The sequence below is a fragment of the Anomaloglossus baeobatrachus genome, chromosome 1 (assembly GCF_048569485.1).
Source record: "Anomaloglossus baeobatrachus isolate aAnoBae1 chromosome 1, aAnoBae1.hap1, whole genome shotgun sequence".
Lineage (NCBI taxonomy): Eukaryota > Metazoa > Chordata > Amphibia > Anura > Aromobatidae > Anomaloglossus > Anomaloglossus baeobatrachus.
In genome coordinates, this window is record NC_134353.1 from 293,534,096 (window position 1) to 293,547,867 (window position 13,772).

Sequence of the window (13,772 nt, forward strand, 5' to 3'; positions counted from 1 at the left end):
ACAAACTAACAGGGGCCGGGGCCTGTGAAGAGCCCGGTCTGGACTGCAATGCCTCAATGAGCTTAGATGACCATTTGTCCATAGACTGTGCAATGGATTGAGAAAGTGACAGAGAGTTTCTCAGCGAAAGAGGCCAATGACGGTGACTCTGTCCCTGTCGCCTGCTCAGGGGGAGCAGGGGGATCTACATGAGCCGAGGGGCCCACGAGTGCCCTAGGCTCCGGCTGAGCAAGCGTGGCAGGAGTCGAGCATTGATCACAGTGAGGGTAGGTGGATCCCGCAGGCAACATAGCCCCACAAGAGGTACAGGCTGCGAAAAAAACCTGTGCCTTAGAGACTTTGCTCCATGTGGACGACATGCTGTAAGCAGTAAGTGTCCGTCAGGAGAGCGACCACAGAGGGTATATAGGAAAAGGCTCTACAGCCGTTCCGAATATATATAATATATATAAATATATATATCTATATCACGGCACCCTAGGGGAAGCAGCACCGGAGACCGGTGTGGCTTACCAACCGCTGGTGACCTCCAGATTCCCTGTTGTGGGTCCCCCGGAGCTGTAGAGCTGTGCAGCTGCAGCATACACCGGCAGAATGCCAAACATGGCCGCCGGAGCTCTCAAGGGGGGAGTGAAGCAATGGGCGGCGCCAGTAAAAGGCGGGAATCTGGAGGCCCCATAGTGGTCCATGAGAGGGGAGGGGAGACATGCAAAGATGCTCCAGCCCTCTGTCGGTAATCCCGCCCTTACCCCTGACCGGCAGGCCCGGGGGCGGGATTTTTCGCGACTAGGCCGCGATGAAGCCGGGGACTAAATTTAAAGCCGTGCCCGACAAGCAGGCACGGTCGGCGCGGAAGTCCGGTGAAAAAACAACGGACGGCGCTATTGGGGGAAAAGGCGACACCTCTCCCCGTACCGTCCCCATCTGGGGACACAGAGTACCTTCAAGGTTGCAGGGCCCGGTCCCTGGGGATGAAAACGCTCCGGTCCAGCAGGTTCCACCAGGGGCTGCGGATGGAGCACGGTCTCAGCAGGTGAATGACCGGTGAAGCTCCCACTTCTCCCAGAGCCGCATAAGGGATGGTGAAGGAGACGGCATGTGGCTCCAGCCTTTGTACCCGCCATGGGTACCTCAACCTTAACAACACCGCCGACATAGTGGGGTGAGAAGGGAGCATGCCGGGGACCCCGTAGGGGACCTCTTTTCTTCCATCCGTCATACTATGTATGAGAAATCTTTTCTTTTTTTTTTTTTTTATGAGTGGATGTGTGCCTCCTTCCACACAAAGCATAAAACTGAGGAGCCCGTGGTCCACGGGAGGGTGTATAGGCAGAGGGGAGGGGTTACACTTTTTAAAGTGTAATACTTTGTGTGGCCTCCAGAGGCAGAAGCTATACACCCAATTGTCTGGGTCTCCCAATGGAGCAACAAAGAAATACATTATTCTGCTTGGTTCACCCCTCTATCATGCCCTAACACCCACCTTATAGAATTTTAGGAGAATTGATCAGCATTTATATTATATGCAGACATATAGGTTATCCAAAACTATTCTCACAAATAAGGCGGCACATTTGATGGGAAATATTGTGGAGAAAAAGATCCACAATGGATGATCATGTGCAGAGCGACTGGACAACTTATGCAAAGTCCACGTGTATTGATACAGTAAGCCTGCTCAGACTACGGCTCACACATAGTGGAAACTTCCACTCAGAAAAGTGGGGCCACATGACCTGGGGGTGCAGCCGAATGTACGTGGAAGCTCGGACACTACTATATAGAGCAAGCTTTTTAGACAGCCCCAATGAGAGTAGTAGGAGCTTGTCCAGCTCTGTCTATGCACATTAGGAGGGGTTATAGATAGCAGATGCCATGTCATCGTGGGTCCCCTTGCCTCTAACATTGGATAAGACAGAATACAGAATGGATGGTAATGGGTTATGCAAATACTGGTAGAATTGTAGCATATCGCAGATCAGTGAATTAGCCCAAGGGTCTTCCTAAGTACACATCTCACCCTTCCATGAGGCTGACAGAGTAGTCATCGTCATGAGTAGCATGGATGATGTCACACATGCTCACCACCACGTTCACACTGGGGTCTTCTCTGTAGATAGAGGTCATCCATACCCGATCGGTGAGGAAGCTATAGAGCTAATCTGTGGTAAGCAGGAGCAGCCACTAAGCAGTGTACGGCACACGTCCAGTAATCTCCGTTACAACGGACCCAGCGGCAATCTGTTGGCTAATAAAGTTGTGCAGTCTTTTTTTTGGCTAATTTGCCTTCTGTTTTTCTTTCATATGAAAGAGGACCCATTTTTTTTTTTTCTTACTTGATCAGTTTCAAATGCAAGAAAGACAGATGACAAGTCAACAAATCCGTTTTCCAGAGACTTCAAGGTTTATTTTAAAAAAAAAAAACAAAACACAGATCCAGTTCAAATATATTTTTTTAGCTGGACAACAGCTGCACAACTTTTTTTTAACAACTGATCTAGGAAATGATTTGTGAACTTGGCCTAATAAGGAGGGTGGTGTTCTGCTCTGTACACTATTTACGTCAGCTCGCTGTCGGAGCTAATAACAGCCGGGTGCTGGACCCCCACTCACCTAAGTGCTCGGGTATTTCCGGCCATTCCACAGAAAACTCCCAATAACCAACCCCCCCCCCCCAGCAATCAATACGTTTTCTCCTATACTGTAGAGAAGAAAAGTTGGATATTTTGGGAATAATCCACGGCGACACCTGCCATGGTTCGCTTGGTGCAGATGGTCCCATTACGATTCAGAATACTGCGACAAGCCAGCCACAAGAGGGCCAGTCTCATTGGATTTGTAGCTGGACCCAATGCATTGCAATTCCCCCAGAAATATTATACCGTACAGACCAAAAGTTTGGACACACCTTCTCAAAGAGTTTTCTTTATTTTCATGACTCTGAAAATTGTAGATTCACATTGAAGGCATCAAAACTATGAATTAACACATGAGGAATGAAATACTTAAAGTGTGAAACAACTGAAAATATGTCTTATATTCTAGGTTCTTCAAAGTAGCCACCTTTTGCTTTGATTACTGCTTTGCACACTCTTGGCATTCTCTTGATGAGCTTCAAGATATTGTCACCGGAAATGGTCTTCCAACAGTCTTGAAGGAGTTCCCAGAAATGCTTAGCACTTGTTGGCCCTTTTGCCTTCACTCTGCGGTCCAGCTCACCCCAAACCATCTCGATTGGGTTCAGGTCTGGTGACTGTGGAGGCCAGGTCATCTGGCATAGCATCCCATCACTCTCCTTCTTAGTCAAATAGCCCTTACACAGCCTGGAGGTGTGTTTGGGGTCATTGTCCTGTTGAGAAATAAATGATGGTCCAACTAAACGTAAACTGGATGGAACAACATGCCGCTGCAAGATGTTGTGGTAGGCAGGCTGGTTCAGTATGCCTTCAATTTTTAATAAATCCCCAACAGTGTCACCAGCAAATCACCCCCACACCATCACACCTCCTTCTCCATGCTTTACGGTGGGAACCAGCCATGTAGAGTTCATCCGGTCACCTTTTCTGAGCCGCACAAAGACATGGTGCTGGATCCAAAGATCTCAAATTTGGACTCATCAGACCAAAGCACAGATTTCCACTGATGTAATGTCAATTCCTTGTGTTCTTTAGCCCAAACAAGTCTCTTCTGCTTGTTGCCCGTCCTTAGCAGTGGATTCCTAGCAGATATTTTACCATGAAGGATTTCTGCACAAAGTCTCCTCTTAACAGTTGTTCTAGAGATGTGTCTGCTGTTAGAACTCTGTGTGGTATTGACCTAGTCTCTAATCTGAGCTGCTGAGATTTCTGAGGCTGGTGACTCGGATAAACTTATCCTCTGCAGCAGAGGTCACTCTTGGTCTTCCTTTCCTGGGGCGGTCCTCATGTGAGCCAGTTTCTTTGTAGCGTTTGATGGAGGGTTTTTTCCCCACTGCATTTCAGGACACTTTCAAAGTTTTCCCAATTTTTTGGACTGACTGACCTTCATTTCTTAAAGTAATGATGGCCACTCGTTTTTCTTTACTTAGCTGCTTTTTTCTTGCCATACTACAAATTCTAACAGTTTATTCAGTAGAACTATCAGCTGTGTATCCACTAGACTTCTGCACAACACAACTGATGGTCCCAACCCCATTTATAAGGCAAGAAATCCCACTTATTAAACCTGACAGGGCACACCTGTGAAGTGAGAACCATTTGCGGTGACTACCTCTTGAAGCTCATCAAGAGAATGCCAAGAGTGTGCAAAGCAGTAATCAAAGCAAAAGGTGGCTACTTTGAAGAACCTAGAATAAGACATTTTCAGTTGTTTCACACTTTTTTGTTAAGTATTTCATTCCACATGTGTTAATTCATAGTTTTGATGCCTTCAATGTAAATCTACAATTTTCAGAGTCATGAAAATAAAGAAAACTCTTCTAATGAGGTGTGTCCATACTTTTGGTCTGTACTCTACATATACAGGGTTTTTTTCTTTATATTTCTGTGAGCATCACTTGGACCCGGAAATGATCTATATATTTCACTGCAATGTAGCAGCCTCACTGGTCAGACCTGCACATCGCTATGAGCGCACGCTCAGTATTTGGTGCAGGAATTCTCTTCATCCTCTGGCAGAAAAATTGACCAAAAACGCAATGTATTTTTGCCATGAGGTTTTTTTTTATGAAGTCAATGGGTGGAAGTGCTGAAACACGGAGGAAAAAACGCACCAACTATTGACATGCTGCACAGTATTTTCTGCACCAACTCTGCAGGGAAAACAATCAACATGCACAACACTTCAGAATTCTTATTGACTTTGCTGGCAAAAGGATAGACATGCAGATTTGTGACAAAACTGCACCAAAAAATGCATCAATAAGTGTAGTGTGTGCACATAGCCTGAAAGGGAACCTGACAGCCCCCAGTGCTTTTAAAGTGTCACTATGACAATCCAAAATTGTATTTCTCCATTAAAATGTTATTGATATCCTATGCGACTGTACTGTATATGTTAGAAAAAAGTTAAGCGACCCCTCCACTACACACACATAACCACCGTGCAGCCCGCAGCCATCTCAACCGACTGACCCACTCCCCCACCCTACATATAACCATCATTCAGCCCGCAGTCATCTCATCCGACTGTCCTGTACACATATAACCATCATTCAGCCCGCAGTCATCTCATCCGACTGTCCTGTACACATATAACCATCATTCAGCCCGCAGTCATCTCATCCGACTGTCCTGTACACATATAACCATCATTCAGCCCACAGTCATCTTATCCGACTGTCCTGTACACATATAACCATCATTCAGCACGCAGTCATCTCATCCGACTGTCCTGTACACATATAACCATCATTCAGCACGCAGTCATCTCATCCGACTGTCCTGTACACATATAACCATCATTCAGCCCGCAGTCATCTCATCCGACTGTCCTGTACACATATAACCATCATTCAGCCCGCAGTCATCTCATCCGACTGTCCTGTACACATATAACCATCATTCAGCCCGCAGTCATCTCATCCGACTGTCCTGTACACATATAACCATCATTCAGCCCGCAGTCATCTCATCCGACTGTCCTGTACACATATAACCATCACTCAGCCCGCAGTCATCTCATCCTACTGTCCTGTACACATATAACCATCATTCAGCCCGCAGTCATCTCATCCGACTGTTCTGTACACATATAACCATCATTCAGCCCAGTCATCTCATCCGACTGTCCTGTACACATATAACCATCATTCAGCCCGCAGTCATCTCATCCGACTGTTCTGTACACATATAACCATCATTCAGCCCGCAGTCATCTCATCCGACTGTCCTGTACACATATAACCATCATTCAGCACGCAGTCATCTCATCCGACTGTCCTGTACACATATAACCATCATTCAGCACGCAGTCATCTCATCCGACTGTCCTGTACACATATAACCATCATTCAGCCCGCAGTCATCTCATCCGACTGTCCTGTACACATATAACCATCATTCAGCCCGCAGTCATCTCATCCGACTGTCCTGTACACATATAACCATCATTCAGCCCGCAGTCATCTCATCCGACTGTTCTGTACACATATAACCATCATTCAGCCCGCAGTCATCTCATCCGACTGTTCTGTACACATATAACCATCATTCAGCCCGCAGTCATCTCATCCGACTGTTCTGTACACATATAACCATCATTCAGCCCGCAGTCATCTCATCCGACTGTTCTGTACACATATAACCATCATTCAGCACGCAGTCATCTCATCCGACTGTTCTGTACACATATAACCATCATTCAGCCCGCAGTCATCTAACACAACTGTCCCCCCACTATAAACAGAAAACCATTGTGCAGTCCAGCCATCTTACCCGACTGTCCTCCCACAACATAAACAACCATTGCTCAGCCCACAGCCATCTCACCCGACTGTCCCCTCCCACCATACACAACCATTGCTCAGCCCGCAGTCATCTCAACCAAGTAACCCGCCCCCCCCACCATACATATAACTATCGCGCAGCCTGCAGTCATCTCACTAGACTGTCCCACTCCATACATATACATTATAGCCATCATTCAGCTCAGTCACCTCACCTGACTTTCCCTCCCACACCATACACAGAGCCATTGTGCAGCCTGCAGCCATCTCACCCGACTGTCCCCCCCATACATATAACCATTGTGCAGCCGTCTCACCCGACTGTGTCCTCCACATACATATACTGTATAACCATTGTGCAGCCCGCAACCATCTCACACGACTCTCCCCTCACTATAAACACAAGACCATCATGCAGCCATCTCACCCAACTGTGTCCCCCGCATACATATAACCATTGTGCAGCTCGAAGCCTGTCTTCCACATACACATATAACCATCATGCAGCCATCTCACCAGACTGTCGCTTACACAGGAATGCTCACCCTGCCCTACAAGAAGCAGACATCTCCGACAGCCTCTTGTCTCTAGAGATCAGCAGTCTAAAAATCAGACATGGCGGATGCTTATCTCCCCCCTATCATATGCAAAGGGTCTTCATTCACATTACGCTGTCGCCCAAACTTGTGACCATCGTTAGTGTGCACGACATTCCTGTAGTGTAGGGGGCCTTATAAAGTGGCTGCACCAGATATGTAGTGTCTACTAGAACAGACTAGTCCTGCTTTTAAGCACTGTAGGATTGGGGGTGACCTGTGATCTCTGGGACCCCCCGATCATAGTTATTGATTTTTTTTGGTTGTCTAGTAGCCCAGACTAGTTTTCCTATTAAGCAGTGTAGGATTGGGGGTGACCTGTGATCTCTGGGACCCCCCGATCAGTTATTCATTTGTCGGTGGTACAGACCCCACAAGCCTGGGCACATCCCCCCATTCACATGCATGCAATGCTGGCACTCATCCAGAAATCCATGTGGTCAGACCGGATGGCACTGGCATGTGCTCCTGTAAGGGCTGATCACATGGCACAGCACTCAGGGCACCGGCTATACATAGACAGCAGGGCACAGCAGGGCACAGGCCCAGAGTATGAGCAGTACCTGCGAGCAGAAGTACGAGCCGTGGATGCCCAGCTTCAGGCAGGTCGGGCACTGCAGCTTGGCCTCGCTGGTGCAATGCTCTGTCTCACACACTCTCCTCGCCGCCACCGCCGCCATGCTTCACCCGGCAGCACCCACAGGACGGCGGGGAGGAGGATACAGACTGCTGGGCGGCGCTGCAACCGGCCTGTCTGGGCAGAGAGCAGGGAGTGGCGAGCACTGACAACAGGAAAGGGAACCGCTGGTGCGCCGTCCAATAGCAGCACGCCGGCGCCAGCCACACGCCAAAGACGACTGGTCCGATAGGTGCCGGCTCCTGTGGGCGGAACTGCAGGTAGCCGGGCGTGTGCGGTGCGGTGGGAGTGCGCCGTGAGGGGCGTGTGCGGTAGGCGTGTGCCGTCCGTGTGGGCGTGGCTAAGCTGCGAAACATTGCACTGCGGTGAGACCGGGGAAGCTTCCGACAGGCTGTACGCTGTGGGCGGGGCTTCAAGATGGGCGTTTCCTTAAATAGGAGGAGTTATCAGCGGAAGGTTAGAAAACGGACGGTGATTGGTGTGTGAGGACTAGTGGGAGGCGGCGGAGGCGCACACTTGCTAGAGACGCGGAGGGGGAATTGCTAGAGGGCGGAATGGTTTCACACAGTGGCACTTTTTTTTTTTCTTTTTTGCAACTGTTTGACATCACAACTTAACCATTTAAGGACCTGGTGATTTTTCATTTTTGCGCTTTTGCCCTCCTTTCTTCCCAGTGCAATCGCTTTCTTATTTTTCCATGGATATAGCCATATGAGGACTTGTACCTCTGAATGACACCATGCGTTTTATCATGTGATGCAATTGTGAAGGGAAAACAAATTCCAAGTGTAATTAAATATCAAAAACAGTGAAATTCTGCAATTTATTAGAATCTACAGCTTTCACTTTACCATAAACCTGATGTGATTATGTCCATACCCCAGAACATCGAGCCTGTGTCGCGGCTGAGCACCGTAAGGGTCACAATTTTAGGATGGGGGGCTTTTGTGTTCTGTGCCCCGAGCTGATGTCCTTACTGACGTTATTTTGGGCAATACACATTTTGATCACCTGGCGTTTTGATTTTTTTCTCATTACGCCCTTTACTGATCGGATTAATTGATTTTATATTTTGATAGCTCAGACATTCCTGAACGCGGCAATACCATATATGTGTATTTTTTTATTTTCAATGGCACAAAAGCCGGGTGATTTGAACTTTTATGGGTTTTTTTCATATTTTTTTCATATTTTTAAAAACTTTATTTTTTTTATTTTTGCTGTTTTCACTAGTCCCCTTAAGGGACTTCAAGCTGTGACCATTAGTGATAGTCAGGATTGGGAGCCTCGCCATATCATTTTGTAAAAATCGGGATCGAGATAATGGGAACTTGCGTCCAATCACCAATCTCAGGCTTTACAGTTATGGGATGGGGCGGGGGTGGGGGGGCTGTAAAATAAAGAATATAGTTAATAATAAACATTATCATTATACTTACAGGTCCCGTGACGCGTCCTGCAGACTCTGTCTCCCAATGCCTCTGTTTCCAAGTCCGATCATAGCTGTGCCCCCGGGTAAAAGGACCTTCCGTGACGTCATGGCCATGTCATTATGAGTGCAAGCCAAAAAAATACATAGTACATAAGGATAAGGCTGCACATCAAAGTTAGATTATCTAACTATGGGGCTCAGTTACATTGATCAATGCGATTGCTATATATCTCCTTTTTCCTGATATTCATGGCAGGTATGCATTTCATTACTCACACTTTCAAGTTAGCAAGTGGCATTTTTCATTGTATGCTTCAATGTTTTTCGGTATTCTTATAGCATTATACTATTATCTAACTTTGATGTGCAGCCTTATCCTTATGTACTATCTATTTTTTTGGCTTGCACTCATCTATCATATATATATATATATATATATATATATATATATATATATTACCTTATTCTGTCTGTCTGTCTTGCTCCAAAATTGTGTCACCGTGACAGTGTCATTTCAGTGACAACTGTCGGATTGGCCACTGGGCTCGGCCTGGCCCCACCCCCACCCCACGGATTGGCCGCTCGCCTCGGCCTGGCCCCGCCCCCCCCGCATAGATTAGCCGCTCGCCCCGGCCCTCCGCACGCATCGCCCACTCCAGCATACACCGGCTCCTGGTACACATATGCAGGGAGCCGGCGTACGCTGCGGTCAATAATGAAGTGTCATGCAGCGGTGAAAGAGTTAAAGACACTGCAAGACACTTCATTATAGGCAGCGGGCACCCCCAGAAGAGAGAAGACAGAAGAAAGAGGACCCGCAGTCACACTCACCAGATGCCGACCGGGAGCAGGTGAGCGCATCAAGGTCCTGCAGCGGCGGAACACACACATCAGATCACACTCACTCACTCTCACACACACCTCACACACACATCAGATCGCATCCACACACTCACAACATCCAGTGAGATCGCTTACTTCTCGGCGGCGATACTGTGCGTGCAGTGACCTTCCAGGACTTGCCGGAGGATCACATGGCCGGAAGCATGTGGTATCTCCAGATGTTGTGTGTGAGCGCGTATGTGCGATATCGTAAGTGTGTGTGTGTGTGTGTGTGTGTGTTGCCCCTGTGCTGTGCTATCACTCTGTCTGTTGCCCCTGTGCTGCGCCATCACTGTGTGTGTGTGTGTGTGTGTTGCCCCTGTGCTGTGCCATCACTGTGTGTGTGTGTGTGTGTGTCTGTTGCCCCTGTGCTGTGCCATCACTGTGTGTGTGTGTGTGTCTGCTGCCCCTGTGCTGCGCCATCACTGTGTGTGTGTGTGTGTGTGTGTGTTTGTGTTGCCCCTGTGCTGTGCCATCACTGTGTGTGTGTGTGTGTGTGTGTCTGTTGCCCCTGTGCTGTGCCGTGTGTGTGTGTGTGTGTGTCGCCCCCATGCTGTGCCATCACTGTGTGTGTGGATGTGTGTTTGTGTTGCCCATGTGCTGTGCCATCAGTGTGTGTGTCTCTGTTGCCCATGTGCTGTGCCATCAGTGTGTGTGTGTGTGTATTATCCCTATAGTGTGCAGAGTTTTACTATAGATCCTAAGGCTTTAAAGAAGGTCAGAATCATTACCATTATATGGGGGAGACAGATGTGAAAATTTATATTGTGTGTGCGGGGAGGGACACGAAGAAGGACATCCCTACTTTAGGCCAAGTTCACATATTGGAGATTTTTTGGGGATTTGCGGTGTGAACCCACTGGTCTTGGTGCAGTAGACTTTGCTCAGTAACAGGATGGTGGTTATATTTAGACTATGTGGTGATATTTAGTCATGGAGTGGTGGCATTATTTTGCAATGTATTATTGGCCTTGGTATGGTGGGTGTTGTTCAGTAACACTATGTAGTAGTATGTGTTATTTCTGACTATAAGCCGCCCCCAATAACATGTTTAATAATTATTATGTTGATATTTTATTGTAATTTTTTTTTATCAGGGGAGGGGGGGCCCCCATTCAGACTTTTGCTATGGGGCCTCATGATTTCTATGTACACTTCTGGACAATTTTTTATGTGTTGTGGGTTTTCTTTTACTGTTTATTAGAAATTCATGATGGCCACATCTAATTTGGCGTGACACTATGAATTTTCGGGCTTAGTACCATCTGAGAATACAAAGCTGGTATTAACCCCTGTATTACACAGCGTGTCACCACCACCAGGGCCACTGGTCGAGCCGGGTAAAGTGCCTGGAAATGGCGCTAAGAAACAATGTGCTTTTTCCAGGGGCGGCTGCGGGCTGTGGAGAATCCCAGCCCCCAGCTGCCTGGTTTTACCTGACTGGCGATCAAAATTTGTCGGGAGCACACCCATTTTCTTTTTAATTATTTTTTTTTAATAATTAAAAAAAAAATGGCCTTCCCTGTATTTTGATTGCCAGCCAAAGTAAAGCGAGGCAGATGGAGGTGGCAGCCTGTAGCCGTCCGCTTTATCTGAGCTGAGAATCAAAAATACTGCGCAGTGCTACGTCATGTTTTTAATTTATTTATTTATTTTTATACAACTATATATTGTGTACTAATATAATATATATATTACAGTGCCTTACAATAGTATTCGGCCCCCTTGAATGTTTCAACCTTTTCCCACATTTCAGGCTTCAAACATAAAGATAAAAAACTTCAATTCTATGGTGAAGAATCAACAACAAGTGGGACACAATTGTGAAGTTGAACGAAATTTATTCCTTATTTTAAACTTTTGTAACAAAGAATAAACTGAAAAGTGGGGTGTGCAATATAATTCATCCCCTTTACTTTCAGTGCAGCAAACTCACTCCAGAAGTTCATTGAGGATCTCTGAATGATCCAATGTTGTCCTAAATGACTGATGATGATAAATATAAGCCCCCTGTGTGTAATGAAGTCTCCGTATAAATGCACCTGCTCTGTGATAGTCTCAGTGTTCTGTTTAAAGCACATAGAGCATCATGAAGACCAAGGAACACAACAGGCAGGTCCGTGATACTGTTGTGGAGAAGTTTAAAGCCGGATTTGGTTACAAAAATATTTCCACAACTTTAAACATCCCAAGAATCATTGTGCAAGTGATCATATGGAAATGTAAGGAGTATCATACCACTGCAAATCTACCAAGACCCAACCGTCCCTCAAAAATTTCATGTCAAACAAGGAGAAGACTGATCAGAGATGCAGCCAAGAGGCCCATGATCACTCTGGATGAACTGCGGAGATCTACAGCTGAGGTGAGAGTCTGTCCATAAGACAACAATCAGTCATACACTGCACAAATCTGGCCTTTATGGAAGAGTGGCAAGAAGAAAGCCATTTCTCAAAGATATCCGTAAAAAGTGTTGTTTAAAGTTTGCCACAAGCCATCTGGGAGACACACCAAACATGTGGAAGAAGGTGCTCTGGTCAGATGAAAGCAAAATTGAACCTTTTGGGCACAATGCCAAACGATATGTTTGGCATAAAAGCAACACAGCTCATCACTCTGAACACACCATCCCCACTGTCAAACATGGTGGTGGCAGCATCATGATTTGGGCCTGCATTTCTTCAGCAGGAACAGGGAAGATAGTTAAAATTGATGGGAAGATGGATGGAGCCAAATACAGGACCATTCTTGAAGAAAACCTGTTGGAGTCTGCAAAAGACCTGATACTGGGACGGAGATTTGTCTTCCAACAAGACAATGATCCAAAACATAAAGCAAAATCTATAATGGAATGGTTCACAAATAAATGTGTTAGAATGGCCAAGTCAAAGTCCAGAGCTGAATCCAATAGAGAATCTGTGGAAAGAGCTGAAAACTGCTGTTCACAAACGCTCTCCATCCAACAACACTCAGCTCCAGCTGTTTACAAAGGAAGAATGGGCAAGAATTTCAATCTCTTGATGTGCAAAACTGATAGAGACATACCCCAAGTGATGTGTAGCTGTAATTGCAGCAAAAGGTGGCGCTACAAAGTATTAACTTAAAGGGGATGAATAATATTGCACGCCCCAATTTTCAGTTTATTTTTTACAAAACTTTAAAATAAGCAATACATTTTGTTTAACTTCACAATTGTGTCCCACTTGTTGTTGATTCTTCACCATAACATTAAATTTTTTATCTTTATGTTTGAAGCCTGAAATGTGGGAAAAGGTTGAAAAATTCAAGGGGGGCGAATACTTTATACACTATAAATGTGCAGTGACCATGTTGACACCACAGGTGTTTTATACAAATTTATATAACTGTGCGTTGCAGATAAAAAAAAGTAATATTTTTCCATGAAAAAGGTTATTTTAGCCCCAGATTTTTATCTACACAAGAAGACTAGATGAAAATGAACAATCCCATATGTGGTTGTACTGACTGTGAACACTGCAGGGCTCGGGGTTTCCATCTAAAATTCTAAATCTGTGAACTATAGGCTTTATTCTTCAGGTCAGTACAATCACTGTGATATCAGATTTAGCCCCATAGCGACGGCCTAACGTCTCAAGACGTCGGAAAAACAGGGTACTTATTCTGTTCCGACGTCTTGAGACGTCAGGCCGGTAAAAGCTGGTAACGCCCCCCAGTGACGGAAAATCTTGCGGGTTTCAGCTACCGGAGGTAGCTGAGACCCCCAAGATTATGAATCGGGTGTTTTTTTGGACCCCGATAATGTGATCGCCGGTATACACC

At 46.2% G+C, this 13,772-nt stretch overlaps 1 protein-coding gene across 1 annotated transcript in view; it reads right to left on the minus strand.

Annotated features, from left to right (window-relative positions):
- METAP1 (methionyl aminopeptidase 1) overlaps positions 1-7,872 on the minus strand; it is a 61,433-nt gene extending 53,561 nt beyond the window's left edge. The window contains exon 1 of the mRNA XM_075337019.1: positions 7,584-7,872. Within this exon, the coding sequence (XP_075193134.1) occupies positions 7,584-7,700 (117 nt within the window). The 5' untranslated portion in view covers positions 7,701-7,872. The remainder of the gene's footprint in view (positions 1-7,583) is intronic.
- Between the last annotated feature and the right edge of the window lie 5,900 nt (positions 7,873-13,772).